At 33.7% G+C, this 18,012-nt stretch overlaps 2 protein-coding genes across 2 annotated transcripts; both read left to right on the top strand.

Moving 5' to 3' along the window:
• Positions 1 to 619: 619 nt before the first annotated feature.
• Positions 620 to 10,875, top strand: LOC112755364 (ATP-dependent zinc metalloprotease FTSH 11, chloroplastic/mitochondrial). Its single transcript, XM_025803408.3, has 17 exons — positions 620 to 1,515; positions 1,923 to 2,076; positions 3,769 to 3,861; positions 4,293 to 4,378; positions 4,482 to 4,605; positions 5,386 to 5,505; positions 6,073 to 6,123; positions 6,326 to 6,387; positions 6,997 to 7,054; positions 7,160 to 7,285; positions 7,361 to 7,441; positions 7,770 to 7,899; positions 8,016 to 8,164; positions 9,161 to 9,442; positions 9,729 to 9,818; positions 9,931 to 9,984; positions 10,277 to 10,875. The coding sequence occupies exons 1-17, from the start codon at positions 875 to 877 to the stop codon at positions 10,430 to 10,432; spliced, it is 2,457 nt and encodes an 818-aa protein (XP_025659193.1). The 5' UTR covers positions 620 to 874; the 3' UTR covers positions 10,433 to 10,875.
• Positions 10,876 to 12,334: 1,459 nt separating this feature from the next.
• On the top strand, positions 12,335 to 15,754 carry LOC112755363 (abscisic acid receptor PYL8). The gene is made up of 3 exons (XM_025803407.3): positions 12,335 to 12,795; positions 14,262 to 14,477; positions 15,097 to 15,754. Exons 1-3 carry the CDS (start codon positions 12,670 to 12,672, stop codon positions 15,319 to 15,321), a joined length of 567 nt encoding a protein of 188 aa, XP_025659192.1. The 5' UTR covers positions 12,335 to 12,669; the 3' UTR covers positions 15,322 to 15,754.
• The last annotated feature ends 2,258 nt before the right edge of the window (positions 15,755 to 18,012 follow it).

Below are 18,012 nucleotides of genomic sequence, written 5' to 3'. Positions count from 1 at the left end.
TTACAAGTCAATTTCTTACACCGTTGGAAGTTGAAACACTGTGGGCCCCATCCAAGGCAAACTTGTTTGGGTCAAGGCTTTCTTGTTGGGGTAGAAAGAGGCCCACAGGCCCAGAGACAATTCTATGAGAAGGAGACTACCTATCTGCTCTCTCGTCCATAGCAATTAGATATTTTTTATTTAAATTTTTATTATTACTAACTTAGGAATTTTATATTTTTTAATAACTGTCTAATTTTTATTAGCGAGACATGAATGAAAACACAAAATATCGCACTATACTTTTCAAAGAGTTTAATTTTAATATTTTGATAGTGTAATTTGTTTTTTAACAATTATTTATGTAATTAATAAAAAAAATACTTTTATTGATATAATATTACATAATTTAATGACGTGTAAAATAATTTTATGGTGAGAGTACACCAAAAAAAACATAATATAATTCACTTACAAATATTAGAGTTTCATTTTTTTTTTTTTATCAAAGATAGATATTCGAATTCGCAATCTCTTAATTGAATATACAGAGATTATGCTATTTGAGCTATTACTCATTTACTAGAGTTTCACTTTTCACTTTTTGCAATATAATTATTTAGATGTATATTGTTATTGCATATTTAAATAATTTAAAAATATTTTTATGAGCAACAATGCATTTTCGCTGCCAAATAAAAAATCTATCGAGAGACACATACACTAAAAATCCGAAGCCGGCGCCAAGTTCACTCCCTGGAAATGGCTGGATAAGGTTGCTTCCGTCTTCTTCTTCCTCCAATCTTCTTTCTCTTTCTCTCACAACGCGCACGGATAATAAGAGAGGGGAAGAGACACATTCACTGATAATTCACAAACCCTAACACGGTCCCAAATGGCCACGCTTCAAGCTTCTCTTCTCTCTAAACCTTCCCTCCCATTCCCATTCTCATCTTCATACCCTTCACTTCGCCGCAACACAATTCTCTCTTTCCACTCCCTCACCTCATCCCATCCCCACCTCTCGCGCCTCCGCTCCCGTGTCCCCTGCACATTCCGCCCCGACAACAGCATTACCTCCTCTTCCGAACCCCAACCCAAACCCCAACCTCAATCCCAATTAACTAACTCCGAACCAGATTCCGCCGAACCTGATGCCGTTGACACCGGCGAGGTTCCAAATTCAAATTCAACGGAGGAAAAGATTGCAGTTTCGGATTGGAATGAGTCAAGTTTGGAACTTAGTTCCGAGAGTGTAGTGTCTGGCAGCGACAGTGAGGGGAAGAGTGCGAATCTGAAGAAGAAGAAAGATGAGGAGGGTGGTGGTGTTGGTTCCAGGTTGCCATTTTTGGTGTTTCTTCTTGGAATTTGGGTGAAAGTGAGAGAAGCGGTGAGAAGGGCATTTTCGGAATTTTTTGATTGGTGGCCGTTTTGGCGTCAGGAGAAGCGGCTGGCGAAGTTGATCGCCGAGGCCGAGGCAAACCCGCAGGATGCCGAGAAGCAGAGTGCTCTGTTTGTTGAGCTCAACAAGCACAGGTGTGTGGCAGTGAAGTGTTGGAACCAAAAAAGAAAAAAAGAATTGTTTACTGATTAATGAATAATGAATGAAAGAATGAATGCATGGGGTTTGCATGCTGAATTAATGAACTTTCTTGAGCCAAGCTTGTTTAGTTTTGACATTCCTGGGATCTTGGTGTTTATCTTTTATTTACTTGCTTGTTCAATTGATGATGATGTATATCATAATTCTACAGATAATTTTGGAAAAAAGTGATAAAGAAAAGAAAAGAATATATATATGTATTTGGGGAAGTTTAGTTCTTTGACTTGGAAGTTTTGTGTTTAAATTCATATATGGTTTCTTTATTTCCTTTTTTTTGTTAGTTCAAATGCAGATATTTATAAGATTTTCATCTCTTTTTGTTTTTTGTTTTTTTTCCTAGTCCTGAGTCTGTCATCAAGCGATTCGAACAAAGGGATTGTGCTGTAGACAGTAGAGGAGTCGCAGAGTATCTTCGAGCTCTTGTAATGACTAATGCTATCACCGAATATCTTCCAGATGAGGAAATTGGAAAGCCTTCTAGTCTTCCTACTCTGGTAATTGCTTTCATGTAATTTATATTATTGTTCTTTCTCTTTTTCTGTCTGTGTTTAATTCATGATGCCTCAATTTTTGTTAGTGGGTTTGGAAGAGTGCATGGCATCTAGTTTAGGGTTAATATTAGTCTGTCTAGAGGAATTGTTCTCTTTTCTTGCTTGCAATTATCATTTAACATATTGAGATTGTGTCGCGTCATTCAAATTTCATCTGCGACTATTTTGATCATAATGCTCAAATGACGTTTGTTTCATGGTGCTGGCAAACTGCATTATCAAAAGGAAATTTCTTTCTTATTAAGTTGCAAGTTTCATGAAGGACTGCTTTTATCTTGTTTTTGTCTTTTGCATTGATTCATATGGTTCAAATTGATTTTTTTATTAACCAATCTGGTATTTTTCTGATTTGTTACTTTGTATGATCCTATTCTTATATGATGTACTTGATGACATTACTGATTATGTAAATTTGGATACTCCTATTATTATTACTAGTGAAAGTGCCTATTAATTCATATTTTTAAAGAACAATACTAATTATTTTATTTAGAGTTAATTGTTTTATCACGTATATACCTCTCAATGACTCAATGTTAGTAAAAGGGGTATAACTGAACAAAAGTAACTATGATAAAAGTTTGTCTTAACACCTTTAATTGGTATTAGAGAAGTTAGCCCTTAATGTTAGTGAACATAATTGGGTAAAAGTATTGTGAACAATTTTTCCCCCCAACCCAGTTATTAGTATTGGAGATTATTTTCATTATGGACATGAAAATTTGGATTACTTAGTGATGAAATTATGTGCTGGACAAGATAGAATAAGGAATAAATGCAGCAAGGAGAAAGTTGAGATAGAAATTATTGTGGAAAAGCGATGTCCAAAACTTGCCTTAGATCGTTTGATCATGTGGTAGAAGGCATATTAAAACACTCTTAATGAGAGTAGTTCAACTAGAGGATGTTCCAACAGCTACAAGTAGAGGGAGGCTAAGAAAAACTACAATGGCTTTACCTTAGGAAATCGTCATGTCATTTGATCCATGGAACCAAGTAGTAGAACAGGGTCGTCTTGTCAATGTCTAAAATGAAATCTTCAAGTTGTATTTATTTCTTTATTTTTTTTATTTCTTATTTATGATAGGACAAAAAAATTTTATTGGAAAAGAAGATAATATACAGAAGAGGATGAGGCATCCTCACATATGCAAAAAACATAGCTAACCCATAATTCCATAAAGGGATAACCTATGTAACAAAAGCATGCCAGTCCCTTTGAATATAAGAGAGAGAAATTCTGTGATACATACCATGTGTTAAGCGCCAAACGAATGCCAAAATAGTAATCCTACCTCAAATGAACTCACTAATTGAAAGGAATTGTTAAAAAACTCCAGAATATCTACCAAGCCTTTTCTGGTCTGAAATATGTCCTTTTCCTTTTTCTCATTAAATTCATGATGGGTTTTATAATGGATCCTAAATGATAATTCTTACAGTGCTATTCTTTTTAATCGCTTCTTATTTAATGTGACCCTTGTGCTCCTGACGCTCTTGTTATTTGAAAATAATATTTTGAATTTTGGAAATTTCGCCGTGCCAAGATGAACTTTAAGGTGATTATAATAACAGCCTCATAGTTTACTTGTATTATAGTGTGGGCCACTAAATGGTCAACATTTTTCTTTTCAGTTGCAAGAGTTAAAGCAGCGTGCATCAGGCAATGTAGATGAGACTTTTCTTAGCCCTGGAATATCTGAGAAGCAGCCATTACATGTGATAATGGTAAAGTTTATTGCAAAATATGTTATTGTATGCTTTGCACATTTAGTGATTAACGTCTTAGTATTATTGAAATAGGTGTGCTTTTGTTTTACATCTTAATAAATTTAATTTTCTTAGTATTATTCTATTTTAGCCTTAGAACAACGGTTGAGTTGTCTCTGTATTACTTCAAAGTCACGGTTTCATGTCGTGGAATCAGCCACTGATGCTTGGGCACAAGGCTGCCTTATTCTGTTTTTCTAATAAGTCATAATTTCAGATTCTATAAAATAGTCAAAAACTGATTTTAGTATATTATGTTCCTAATCTATCTTCTTGAGGAAAAATCTTTAGAAAATGCATTATTCACCCATAGTTAATCACTCTCCTTACTGACTTTGATTCTTTGTTCATTCTTGGAATCTCTCATAGTTGTTTTATTTTTTTTTTAGGTTGATCCAAAAACTTCAAACAAATCACGTTTTGCTCAAGAGCTCATTTCGACTATTTTGTTTACTGTTGCAGTGGGATTGGTCTGGTATGAGCCTTTACTTTCTTTCTCTCCATCTATGTCCGTGTGTAGCATATAGCATAAACTCTCATGTGTAGATTACTTATATTACGGCTTTATTTCTCTTCAGGTTTATGGGTGCTGCTGCACTTCAAAAATACATAGGAAGCTTGGGTGGCATTGGAACATCAGGTGTTGGGTCAAGTTCTTCCTATGCCCCAAAGGAGCTAAACAAAGAAGTTACGCCTGAAAAGGTTAACTTGTTAATCTTGTCTAACTAAAATAGATTTCTATTGAATTTTTTAAAATAGCTAATTTGCTTAATTCTATATATAAGGGCCTGGCATCTGAGATAGAACAAATTCACACACACAACAGAATTGAAGCAAACAGTGGGTCAATCCAGGTGATTGCACCCCTGAAGTAGTATTATTGAATGAGAAAAAGTGCAGAAATACAAGAACAGTAAGATAGATTGGCTGAGAGTTGGACAGCCAGCCTCTCTCCTAAGCCTAGCCTGATCTATTCCTTTCTTTTTCCATGCCCTCTCACTACTTCCCACAACCCTTTATAGTTCCTACCTCTCTCTCATAACAGAATGCTCACTCTCTCTCACTCACTTTGCAGCTAGGCAAGTTAGTTACAAAACCCACCCTAGCCTATAATTCACTCAATTACAGTTAGGTCCCTAATTTCTAACAAGGTGGGTACATAACACTATATTTTAGGAAATTTAGATGATTGAATAACTTTGGGAGATCAGGATCAGCTAAACAATTGTGCTGTTATTGAGTATTTTGGATGAGACCATTGTAAATGCAATATATATATAAGTAGGATGATGTGTTTTGCACTGGTAATGAGGAGGGAGGTCTACTGTTGTAGTTTTTTAATACTAACAAATGATTCATTTTGAATTTCCTTATTTGTTGCATAGGTAATGTGTATTGCATGCTGAAAATATCACTAAATCAGAAATTTGGTGGTACTCATGATCTTTTGGTTTAATCCCTCCCCTAAAATTAATCTTCCAGAATGTCAAGACATTCAAGGATGTGAAAGGTTGTGATGATGCAAAGCAAGAACTTGAGGAGGTTGTGGAGTACTTAAAAAATCCCACCAAGTTTACACGCCTTGGAGGAAAGCTGCCTAAGGTCTGAGGATTCTTTTTAATCTTTTCACGTGATAGCTTTTGATTACAATTCAGTTTCTAGTTCAAACTTATTTGATTGTTGTTTCTTAGTCAGCACACCTAAGTATCCACCCTTGTTTTCTAGTTGATAGGACCCTATGTAAATTGTTCTGTTCCTCAGATGCCTTGGAGGAAAGCTTCCTTGGTCTGAAGAATTTCTTTCTATTATTTTGTGTCTTTATGTTGGTTTCTAGCTGATGCCGTTTTTTTCGTATTTCATCTTGTAGTTTAAATTCACATGATTCTTGTTTCTTAATCAGCAGAACTATGTTTTCAGTTCCACCCATGCTTTTTGGTTAACAGGGTATTTAATCCCTCTTTTTATACAATTTGTTTTCACACAATAACATGCATATATTTGTTTGGTCATCATAATATTATTGAATTCTTCTTATTTGTTTTCATGTCATCTTATGCCGAGTAATATGCTTGTCTGATGGTAAAATCATGTTTTCTAGAGTTCATTATTTGTTATTTGCATATCTCTAGTTTATCAAGTGCCAGAGCCTCAGCTTTCCTTTTTTTTCAGGGTATTCTCTTGACAGGGGCACCAGGAACCGGAAAAACTCTTCTTGCCAAGGTTATTTACTTTCTGTTGATATATTTTATTATAGCTTTTAATCCATGTGCTTCTGGTATTTATTTTTAATTCTTGATGTGCCATGTTGTTATTGTTATGTGTTTAGGAAGTTCTTGGCAGGATATATCTGGACATTGGTTCTTGTATCTCAATTTGATAATTCTTACTTCTGATAGTGTTTGCTTTATCTGGGACCTTGAAGGCTATAGCTGGAGAAGCCGGTGTGCCGTTTTTCTATCGGGCAGGGTCTGAATTTGAGGAGATGTAGGTCTTCTTTTGTTTCTATATTTATGTCTTAAGTTTGAGCATTTAACACATTATATATTGTCTTGAGATTGGAAACATGATACTGGAATATAATGAGCTAACATTATATATTCGTCTAGTATATGATGCATAAACAATATCGCTGTTGAGAGATTGGAAAGGCTATGCTACATAGATAGCTTTACTTTTGATTGGTATTTGCTCTTGCAAGGGGATCTATTGCCCTCCATCTTGTATTATTCTTCTTTCGTCGTAATTCTATTCTGCTTTTATTCAAATATAAATTAAAAGGCTGGGAGAGTAGACAGATGTAACTGTAGGAATAGTAAAAAGCTAAAACTGCATGGTGATTCATCTATTGTTATATGAAAAACATTTAGTATGTATGATTTTCTGCTGGTTGTGATGAAATTATTTTAAATGTCAGAAATGTCCTCTATTTTTCATGTGTCCTCTTAATAACAATACAAAGTGTAATCTTTATTCCTTTTGACAATTGCAATTTGTAATAGTACGTCTGGAGATACATTACAGCCATATGTTATCACATTAAGGCATGTTGTGAAATGATAGCTAGGCATGATAATTTTGATATCACTTTCTCAGGTTTGTTGGAGTTGGTGCTCGACGTGTAAGATCTTTGTTTCAAGCAGCTAAGAAAAAGGTTTGTTTTGATCAACATTCTCGTAGAATTTTATGTTGTTTTGGTTTACTTTGTAGCAGGCCCTTTTGTTCTGAATGTGGAATACTTGGTCTTATATTTATGTAGGCTCCTTGTATCATTTTCATTGATGAAATTGATGCTGTTGGATCAACAAGGAAACAGTGGGAGGGTCATACTAAGAAGACATTGCATCAGTTACTTGTTGAAATGGATGGGTTTGAGCAGAATGAGGTATCCTGGAACAATTTCAAGTGTAAATGTTCCTCGTTGCTTTTGGCAAATTTATTAATAATTTTTATCTTCCAGGGAATAATATTAATGGCAGCAACAAACTTGCCTGATATTCTTGATCCAGCTTTAACAAGACCCGGTAGATTTGATCGCCATGTAAGTACTGTTATACCTTTTGGCCACTTTTATTTCTCTGCTCTAATAGTATTCTTTATCCAAACTAAAACTTCAAAAAATAAATTTCCAAAGAAACCTTACAATATACCACTACGAACTTGCTAGAGTTGCTCAATTATCATTGTTGTGTATTTGATGGATCCTAAACATAAGTTTCCTTCTGCAATGTGAACCTGTTCAATCCTTTTATCTAAGCCTGATCATGTTATAGGAACTTGTTGAACTATATCGAATTAGTGTGCTGGAGGTTTACATTACTTAACTGAATACATAAGGTAAGACGACTAACATATATTTCCAAATCCAGATTGTTGTACCAAACCCAGATGTACGTGGTCGGCAAGAAATATTGGAGCTCTACCTACAAGATAAACCTCTGGCTGATGATGTAGATGTTAAAGCGATAGCCCGTGGTACCCCAGGATTCAATGGGGCAGGTGAACTGTTATTGAATTTTGTTTGACATTATATTTATTTCAAAATATCTTGAATCTTATCCCTCTTCAAGATCCTGTCAATGATGATCTCTGTTTTATTTATTCCTTTAAATTAGATCTTGCAAACCTGGTAAACATTGCTGCCATTAAAGCTGCGGTTGAAGGTGCAGAGAAACTAACAGCTGGACAATTGGAATTTGCAAAAGACAGAATAATCATGGGTACAGAGAGGAAAACAATGTTTATATCAGATGAATCTAAAAAGGTATGTGTATATGCTTGGAATATGATTTACCACATCAAATTATGTATTGTGGTTATATGATCGTAGTGAACCACAGTTTTTGAAGCCAATCTCCCTAAGTATTGATGTACAGTTCCAGTTCATATCTAACTTATGCCATTGGATGATATTCAGATTCACAAGTGAAAGAAACACTTCTCTTGTACCTCTTGTAGGTGGTTTTTTTTTTTTTTTTTTTTTTTTTTTGTGGGATAGAGAGAAAGTATATTAGGAGTGAAGAAAATAAGCACAATACATCCTCACATACAGTAGACAGAGCTAAGACTTGTAATGATACACCATGTAACAAACTAACAATGCATGCCGATCCCTTTGAAATTTGAATAGCAGCTACTGGACCACCACCAGACAAACTACCAGCCATGCCATCCTAACTTGCTTTCCATAGTGTTGCAGTTCAAGAAAGTACTGGAGAATAGTATGGAGGAACTTGGATGTGATATGTTACAAGTTACAAGTAAATGTGGAAATTATGATCCTGTGTTTGACGTGTGGATCTGGTGGGACTTGCTTTTAGTTCTAGTAGTTGGAATGTCTGCTAATCATCACGACTGAAGATTTCTATAATTGGTAGTGGGCATAATGATTCGAGATAAAAACATAGCTACAGGTCTAAACTTGCTTTGACAAGTAGCACTCTGCAAACGGCACACAATGCCATTGATATTCACAGGAAAATATATGCGACTATTTATGAGGCAATAATAATGTGTTTGAGCCGTTTCGTTAGACACTCCCATGATATATGAACCTGATGTACCAAGTCACGTTGCTTTCCAATTTTCATAAGAGTCTAATATTGTGTATAATAATATTTCACCTCATATAGAAAATTTTCAAATAATGTAAAAAACATTGTTCATAGAATAATAGCTTTAGTTTACAGTTATTCAGTTAATCAAATATTAATATTATAGTTGTTTGCTTATGTATGCCACTGTTATTCCTGAATTTCAGCTCACTGCTTATCATGAGAGTGGCCATGCAATCGTCGCCCTTAACACTGATGGTGCACATCCTATCCACAAGGCAACAATCATGCCCCGCGGCTCTGCTTTAGGGATGGTTACGCAGCTTCCATCAAGTGATGAGACATCAATTAGCAAGAAACAGTTGTTAGCTCGCCTTGATGTATGTATGGGAGGAAGAGTTGCAGAAGAGCTTATATTTGGTCATGATTATGTCACAACTGGAGCAAGTAGTGATCTTCACACAGCTACTGAACTTGCCCAGTATATGGTAATTTTCAGCTTCCTATTCAAGTGATGTCTCTGGCTATATGTCTCTGTTTCGTAGGCTGGTATATATTGGTTACAGAGGCACTTTAGAGTTGTGTCCTTTAACTGCTTGTACATTCCTTTCAGTGATGGTCAATTGTTACTTTGGAAGTTGGATAACTACTTGTAACACAAAGACAGACCTTTCCTCTCACTAAAATGAGTGATTGGATGCTTCTGTTTGTTGTTTTAAATAGATCCAAATCAAATGTTCTTATTATCCATTTTTTCATCCTTCTCTGCAACAGGTTTCAAATTGTGGGATGAGTGATGCAATTGGACCAATTCATATAAAAGAGCGGCCAAGTTCTGAAATGCAGTCGCGTATAGATGCAGAGGCAAGTGTTATGAATCTACTATCTATCTATCGTCTAAACCATTTTGACTTTGAAATATTGTTTCATTTCTTAAATGAAAAAACCACAATGCTTAAATTTACTTGTTCTGCAGGTTGTAAGACTTCTTAGAGAAGCATATGATCGTGTGAAAGCCCTTTTGCGGAAGGTTTGTCAAGTTGATTTTGTTGTATCTTTTATATGTTAAGATGATGAAGGAAAGAAATTACGAAGTTTAGCAGATCAAGAATCCTCTTCAATGTAAGAGTAAAAGTGTATAACACAATGCCACAGGGCCAAAGGAAGAGATCAATAGAACTTAATGGAATTAGGTTTATATACTAATAAAATGTCTGGCTGTATGAGCATAGCTATATGATGATGATTAAAAATATGTGATCAACCTTATACAGCATATGGTATATGCTGGTCGCTGGTGCTAATAACTGTTATTTCTTCAGCATGAGAAGGCATTGCATGCGCTGGCAAATGCATTACTCGAGTACGAGACACTGACTTCAGAAGAAATCCGGCGAATACTTCTACCATACCAGGAAGGAAGACTATCAGAACAACAGGAACAAGAAGCAGCAGAGGGGGACCTTGTACTGGTGTAATCTTTCTCTCCACTTCCTGTCTGTTACTTCTAACAAAAGGGGAAGTTCTGTACAGTATACCTAGAATCCATACAGGTATTTTTTATAATCCAGTTTCTGCAGTGTCCCCCTTCATTGTGCATGTTATGATTATCATAAGATGCTTATAGGAAGTAATTTATACATCTTTGGTTACTCTGAAGCAACTAGTCGTCCTGCACACAATGACAATTTCCTTCTGTTGCTGAGAGCAATATTTTTTAGAGAGAACTATGTATTTGTAGAAATATGTTTATTGAACATTTTAAGATTTGTGTTAATTAGTCTGCTCATTCATTTCCTTATCTAATTGTTTATTATGAGACCCAAAGTGTAATTTTGGCAAGGTTAATTTGCCAATTAAATGGATATGATAGACAAATAAAATCAAGTGATCTATGCCTTTTCTGAATTTTAATTAAAAATGTTTCGAATGTTCAACTGTTGTTCTCTAATTCAATTTACTACATGCTTAATTCTGCCTCAGCGGAAAACTAATTGATAATTAAGGGATTGTTTGCCAGTTGGGATTTCAGAGGAGATAAAGAATGGTTTGTAATACAAAAATTCAAAATTTAACTCAACCTTCTTTCGTCTTTATTTTCCTCCAAAACCCAAACTCACAAAAACCCCAAAGTGGGTTCGGTTTATACCATCTTGAAGATTTTATTGGATTGATAGAGTGGTAATGGAGTTTAGATCTACGATCAATTATTCTTTGGCGTGTTAAATTGGAGGATATTGTGGCAACTAAAGAAAAAGTGTAGTATATATTTTGATTGAATTATATTTAGAAATTTAATAATTTTTTATACCATTGTTGATTATAATGGCATACTTAAGAGAGACACATAAATAGTTTATGGTAATTTTCTTCCAATACAACAGAATAAAAAAAAAATATATATATATATATATATATGTTAAACTCGTATAATGTATGGATTTATATTTTAATTTAACATGATAAATTAAAAATAATATTTTATAATCATAAATTTTTTGAATTTAATACAACATTATCATCGTGTATTTCAAGTCTAAATCGAAAAGGATATATGAGAATAAATAGTTGCTAGAATTGGAGTGACAATATTTAGTTACTCTTAATTAATTAAGCTAAATAAATGGGAAATAATGTTAGGCTAATGTTAATTAAGCTATAACATTCAATGTGTAAATCAAATTTTAATTTTATATATAATAAAAAATAGATAATATATGTAAAAATCAACTATCTATATAAAAATACAAATAGCTTTATATTTATATAATTATACTCAAATTTTATGTTCAGTATAATTAATTTAGAATTAAATTTATAATCAAATACTATAAAAAATATAGTCGAACTCATTCATTTTTATAATAAAACTTCACATTATTGAAAGCAATATTATTTTATTCTCCAACAGCCTAAAATAAAAATCCTCAACAAATTTGATTTTCCTTGTTTTACTTTACTTTCTAGTTTCTACTTCCTTTTTCTTTCCCTTTCGTCCAAACAAAGTCTATACCTTTTGTCATGGGAAAGACATTTCCGCAAATGGACAAACAGAAGGTTAGTTTGTAATAAACAGCACCAAGCGGGGGCCATTTATTGATACAACCATTTTTTTAAAAAAATTCACTAACAAATTAAATTGTTCTAAAGACTAAATATTTATTTTTAAAAAATAATTAATATATTTAAAATTTTAATTTTAATATAATATAAAATATTTTATATAATTATATTTATTTTTATAAATAACTATTTAATTAATATAAAATGACGTATAAAACTATTTACCTCGACAATGCATCGTATTAAATTCTACATTTAATACTATTAAACATTTAAATTTTTTTACTCTATTTAATGTTTACAAAATACGAAAAAGCGAGTCGGCATTCAGCAGGCACTAATCAGAAATGATATTAAACAAAGAATTTTATTACATATTTTTTTAGTTTGGGATAATATAAAAGGGTTCGTCATCCATGGCGGTGACTCTGATTCTCACACGCATCTTATTTCTCTGCTAAAATCAAACCCCCCTAAAAAAACAAAAATCCTCGAAGCACCCTCGCCGGACGTCGACCGCAACTTAGCGGCGCAGATTCAAACCGGAACCGCGGGCTGATGGCGTTGGCGGTTGAGATTAGAAGTTGAAGAAACGGTGCGTTTTGGTGTTGGTGGCGTATTCGTAGAAAGGGTTTAGGAAGTGGAAAAAAAAATGAACGGGAATAGAGGATTGAGCAGTTTGGAGATGGAATACATTCGAAGGCACCATAACCATGAGCCTGGAGAGAATCAGTGCAGCTCGGTTCTCGTTAAGCATATCAAAGCACCGCTTCATCAGGTCTTTACTTTTTTCTTTTCTTTTCTTTTCTTTTTGTGTTGTTTATTATTCTGTGTGTATGTGGTTGGGTTTACTTGTTGAGGTTAGATTTTGGATGGTCTTTTAACTGTTTATGGCTTAATTTTTTGCATGCATCACTGTGTTCGAATTAGAAGATACTTCTTAGTTAAAACCACGAGGACTTGGTATAGTGGTTATCTCATTAGGTCCCTTGATTAGTGGTGGGGTGTTCGATCCCCGACTCTTGTGAATCGAGATCATTCCATGCCGAGGGGATTAGTTGATTTGCGCAGCAGGGGGTTGTGGGAAATAAGTAGAGAAAATTGAGATTAAATGCATAAAACATGAAATTGTTGCAAGATTTAAATCGTAAAGTCATTCGACTTGGTAAAAATTTTGTAAAATAGATTCACTCATTTAAAATTGTAATATTGTACAGTGTTGAATTGAGATTCTAGCTACTATGGTTCTTCGATGCTTAGGTGGTTTGGTTAAGAGCAGTTGAAATTGAACTTCTTTGGGTTGTTTTTCGGTTATGGACTTACGGTTGACTTACATCTCATTAACATTTGATCTGCCACATAAATGTTTGATAAATATGCCATTCTTTTCAAGTGTTGTTTTAACTAATTTTCTACATTGAGAAATCCATGTATCTGGAGTTCTGGACATGGTTCCGCCTGGATACACTGATTTGTCAATGTACCATCTTAGTAAAAGCGATATTTAGTTGACACTTGACACAGAAACAGTGAAAGAACGAACACAGAGTAGCTATTTGAGATCTTCTCGTCATTGTGGTAGATAGCTATGGTTTGAATTAATTAATGTGCTTCTTTCTTTATTTCAAGTACCACAGGAGTATTGATTCCTAGTTGTTCGTACACATTGTGATTCAAACTTTTGTGCGTTGAGTGGAATGTATGATTTTTTGTTTTTTATCTTTTATGGGTTAACCAGTGACACACCCCTTAGGTTGAAGCCCCATTTGGAATTAGTTAGCTATTAGGGGTTGCTAGGAGTTAGTTAGTTACTTGATTTATACTATGAATCAGCTCTTTTTTTATCTTTTGTATTTGATAAGATTAGAATTGAATAATCAAATTATCAAGTCATTTGAATTCCTACTAGAGTTAGCAACCGACTAGAAAAGGTTGTATAAAGCCAAAGAGGCGAGGGGTGGTGGTTCGGGTGTAGGGAGTGGAGACACGGGTCCAGGGCTGGGATTGTTTCATTATCTGAGCCATTACCACCTTGTTGTGAGGTTACAAATTGAAGCCGTTTTTCCCTCCCTCTCTATTTTGTCTTCTTTGCTAGTATGCAGTTTGTTGTGCATCTTGACTATACTTTCATTTTTGGCAAAAGCTACTGTGATTGAGACTGTTCCAATGATTCTGCCCTGATGGCACTCATTTTGTCGTCGTGAAATTTTGTTTATTTGTTATGCATAGACTTGCTTTCTCTAGGTATGGTCATTGGTGAGGAGGTTTGATCAGCCGCAGAAGTACAAGCCATTCATCAGCAGATGTGTTGTAAGAGGAAACCTTGAGATTGGAAGTGTGAGGGAAGTTAATGTTAAGTCAGGACTTCCTGCCACTACAAGCACAGAAAGATTAGAGCTTCTTGATGACAATGAGCATGTCCTCAGCATCAGGATTGTTGGTGGTGATCATAGACTTAGGGTATGAATATATCATTATAAGAAATTGGCTTTTTCTTGTTTCCTTTTTCCCTCAAGATTTTGCACTCTATATGTGAGCTTATTCTACCGAGAAACTGTTTGTCTCCCTTAAATTTTTTTCTTTCGCTGCAATTCGATTTATATTTTATGTTCAATATCTTGTGAGAGATTTGCAAATTGTGTGTATATTTGTGAGGTTGTCATAGGAAGGGATGACCCGGGGGGGTTGGTTTGTAAATTTGTCTTGATTGCCTATGGCCATTTTCTTCAATGGAGTTTTCTGTGATGGCGATTTTTCAACACAAACCATGCTGGAATAGCCAGGCTTCTTTTGAATCGATTTATATTTCAAGTGATGCTTTCATGAATAAACAACAGAGAATGGCTGTTGTGGTTCTTTGAAATCACAGTTTTACTGTAAATTTTGATTAGGACAATGAAGTTCTTAATAAATTCCTTGGTTGCTGGTTCGAGCTTCTATCCTACATTTAATAATGTATATAGTATGCATGTTTCTACTGTTGTTGCTTAGGAAGTTAGCCAATTAGGTTTCTTGACAAACTAGAGTCACGTGTGTTTCTTATTGATCATTCTAAGATGTTCTGCTTTATATCTTCCAGAACTACTCATCCATCATGTCGCTTCACCCAGAAGTTATTGATGGAAGGCCAGGTACACTAGTTATTGAATCTTTTGTGGTGGATGTACCTGAGGGAAACACCAAGGATGACACATGCTACTTTGTTGAAGCCTTAATTAAGTGCAATCTCAAATCACTTGCTGATGTATCGGAAGGGCTTGCTGTGCAAGACTGCACTGAACCGATTGATCGAAGTACGAGATGATGAGTAGGAAGTTATGGAGAACTTGGCTGCCATGAATGAAGCTTCATGGGCTATCCTATACCGGAGGCTTAGGAGACAGACTGGCGATGATGGTGTTGCTTCCGATATGTTATAGTGTAGCTGGGTTTGCTTGTTTGTTTTTCTTTTTTCTTTTTGTTTGGGCCTTTTTTTTTTGTTTGCACCATTGGTTATGCTCCTTATATATATATATATGCTGGTTCTATGTTTATTAGTTAAAGAACAGAATGTTGGGGTGACTGAATACTGTGCTTTAACAGGTTCAAATGCTGGTGATTCTTGGAGAATGTTCTTTTTCTGTATATAGGTGGTGGTGAAAAATGGTTTGTAAAATTGTTTTGATTGGTCGGTTGTAGTTTCTAGCTGCAATAAAAATTAAGAATCTAGAGATAATATTCAATTTGACCCTATTCAATTTGACCCTGAAGTTTAAGTATTATAATTCATTCAATTCAGCTCCCGATATTTATAATAGTAACTTGATATTTATAATAGTAACTTGCGTTAGTTCTTGAGCTGATTTCTGTAAATGGTATATTGATTTTCTTGAGCTGATTTCTGTAAATGGTATATTGATTTTGCACGTAACTTGTTAAAATTTGGACTTCTTACTTAGATTTTAGGACTGTCAAACGGGCTAGCCCGGCCTATTTAGGCCCGGTCCATTAAGTCCGTGGGTTAAACGGGCTAATCCATTTAAGTCCGCTTTATTCGCGGGCTAGAATTTTTTAGTCTGAATCGTTTATGGTCAGCCCGATGGGTTAAACGAGTCAGTCCGTTTATTATTTTATTTTATTTTTGAAAAATATTTTTGATAAAAAAATACCACTTTTAGGTCAAAAACCATAAAAAAAGAATAGATTTTTTTTAGTTAATGGGTCAGATTTTCGGGTCGGATCGGAAGAAATATTAGCTAAAAGTGTTATTTTTTTTAAAAAAATGTGAAAAAAAAATTTAAACAGGCCACCCGTTTAGCCCGCGGACTAGTCCGTTTAACCCGTCATTTTTTTCGGGTTAATCGGGCTCAGTCCGTTTAGCCCGAAATTTAAACGGACTTAATTTTAGAAGCAAAGCCCGTCCATTTAAACGGGTAAACGGGCTGGCCCGATAGGTTTAACCCATTTTGACAGTCTTATTAGATTCTGTGTGACTAAAATTTATTAGACCTCCTATAAGTTTGATGGACTCCACAACATTTTTGTGAAGGCGATAATAACAAATTTAATGGAGTAACAATCAAGGTTTTGGAATTAGTAAATTTTGATCACATAGAACTTGGGTGAGAAATTTAAATTAACACGTTATTAATGGAGATTAGTTTAAGAGTTAATATGAGTTATGATTATAAATTCCGGGGTCTAATTTGAAGTCTATTGAAATTTTAAGAATTAAATTGAATTCAACTTCAAATTTTAGGATCAAATTGAATATTTACTCGAAAATTTTATATATGGATCATAAATTAGCCGTATTGAGTGCTATCCCAGTAAAATTATTTTTTAACACTATAGAAATGTTTATAATGAACTCCTGAGAAGGATGAGGAATATTGACAAAAATGTGAACGATTTTTAATGTCTATCATAAAACAAGCATGCTATATAGAGTTTATGGACTTTAAAGAATCAGTCATCAATTAACCATCTGTATAATGATTACATTCACATATTGTCTATATTATAGTTTATTTTATAAATAATTTAATCATGATTTATAATTTATAATTACATTAGATTTATATTTGCAATTAAAATATGAATAGAAAATAAAAATGCAATGGTACTTGAATTTAGTATTCATGATAGTTTGATTATTCTGTTTAAAAAAAATTATTTAGTTTAAAAAGTTTGATTATTTAGCATATTAGCGTCTCAAATCATTATTTTGAAAAATGATCACTGAAAATTTGGCAGATAAAAGTTAATTTTGGCAACAGCTAGTCAACCACAGTCATGATGGAGCTATTATGCAGAGTTGCATGAAATAGTTTGCCATCCTTATTATCTTTTAAGCTACGTTTTAAAGGATACTCAAACAAAAAGACAGAGACTAAATTACGTCTTTTTATTATATTTAGTATAAAATATATTGAATTGAATTATGTTCAAGTATCATATTTAGTTTAAAATAAATATTAAATTGAGAGGTATATTTAAAAATAAAAATAATAAATGAGAATATTTTTAAAAAGAAATATCAATAAAATTTTAGTCTTCAGTCCTAGAAAAAAATACTACATTAAGATTTAGAAAGTCGCAAAATAACGCTAGAAGAATTGTCAAAAAAAAAAAAAAGAAATAAAGTCAATTTTATAGTGTTTTTTATTTTGATACCTAAATTATCTAAATTATTTTCTAAAGTAAAAAAAAATTAATATTTAAAATTCATTAAATAATAACTAATTATCTTTCTTGGCAAATTAGGCACTATATTTAAGACATCTTAACAATTACCAAGAAATAAACCTTAGATTATATGGCTAATACATCTATTGTCTTATATTAACTCTTTTTACTGTTAACAAAATATAAAAGGTATTAAATATTATATTATATTTAAAGGTATTCAGGCCTAATGTGGTTAAAATATCCTTCTAAGTTAAGACTGCATGCGAGACTCGAACCAAAACAAGTACATACTAGTTCAAAAGAAAGATTGATGAGTTTTGTGCAA

Source organism: Arachis hypogaea, chromosome 16 (assembly GCF_003086295.3).
Source record: "Arachis hypogaea cultivar Tifrunner chromosome 16, arahy.Tifrunner.gnm2.J5K5, whole genome shotgun sequence".
NCBI lineage: Eukaryota > Viridiplantae > Streptophyta > Magnoliopsida > Fabales > Fabaceae > Arachis > Arachis hypogaea.
This window is presented reverse-complemented; position numbering and strand designations above follow the sequence as displayed.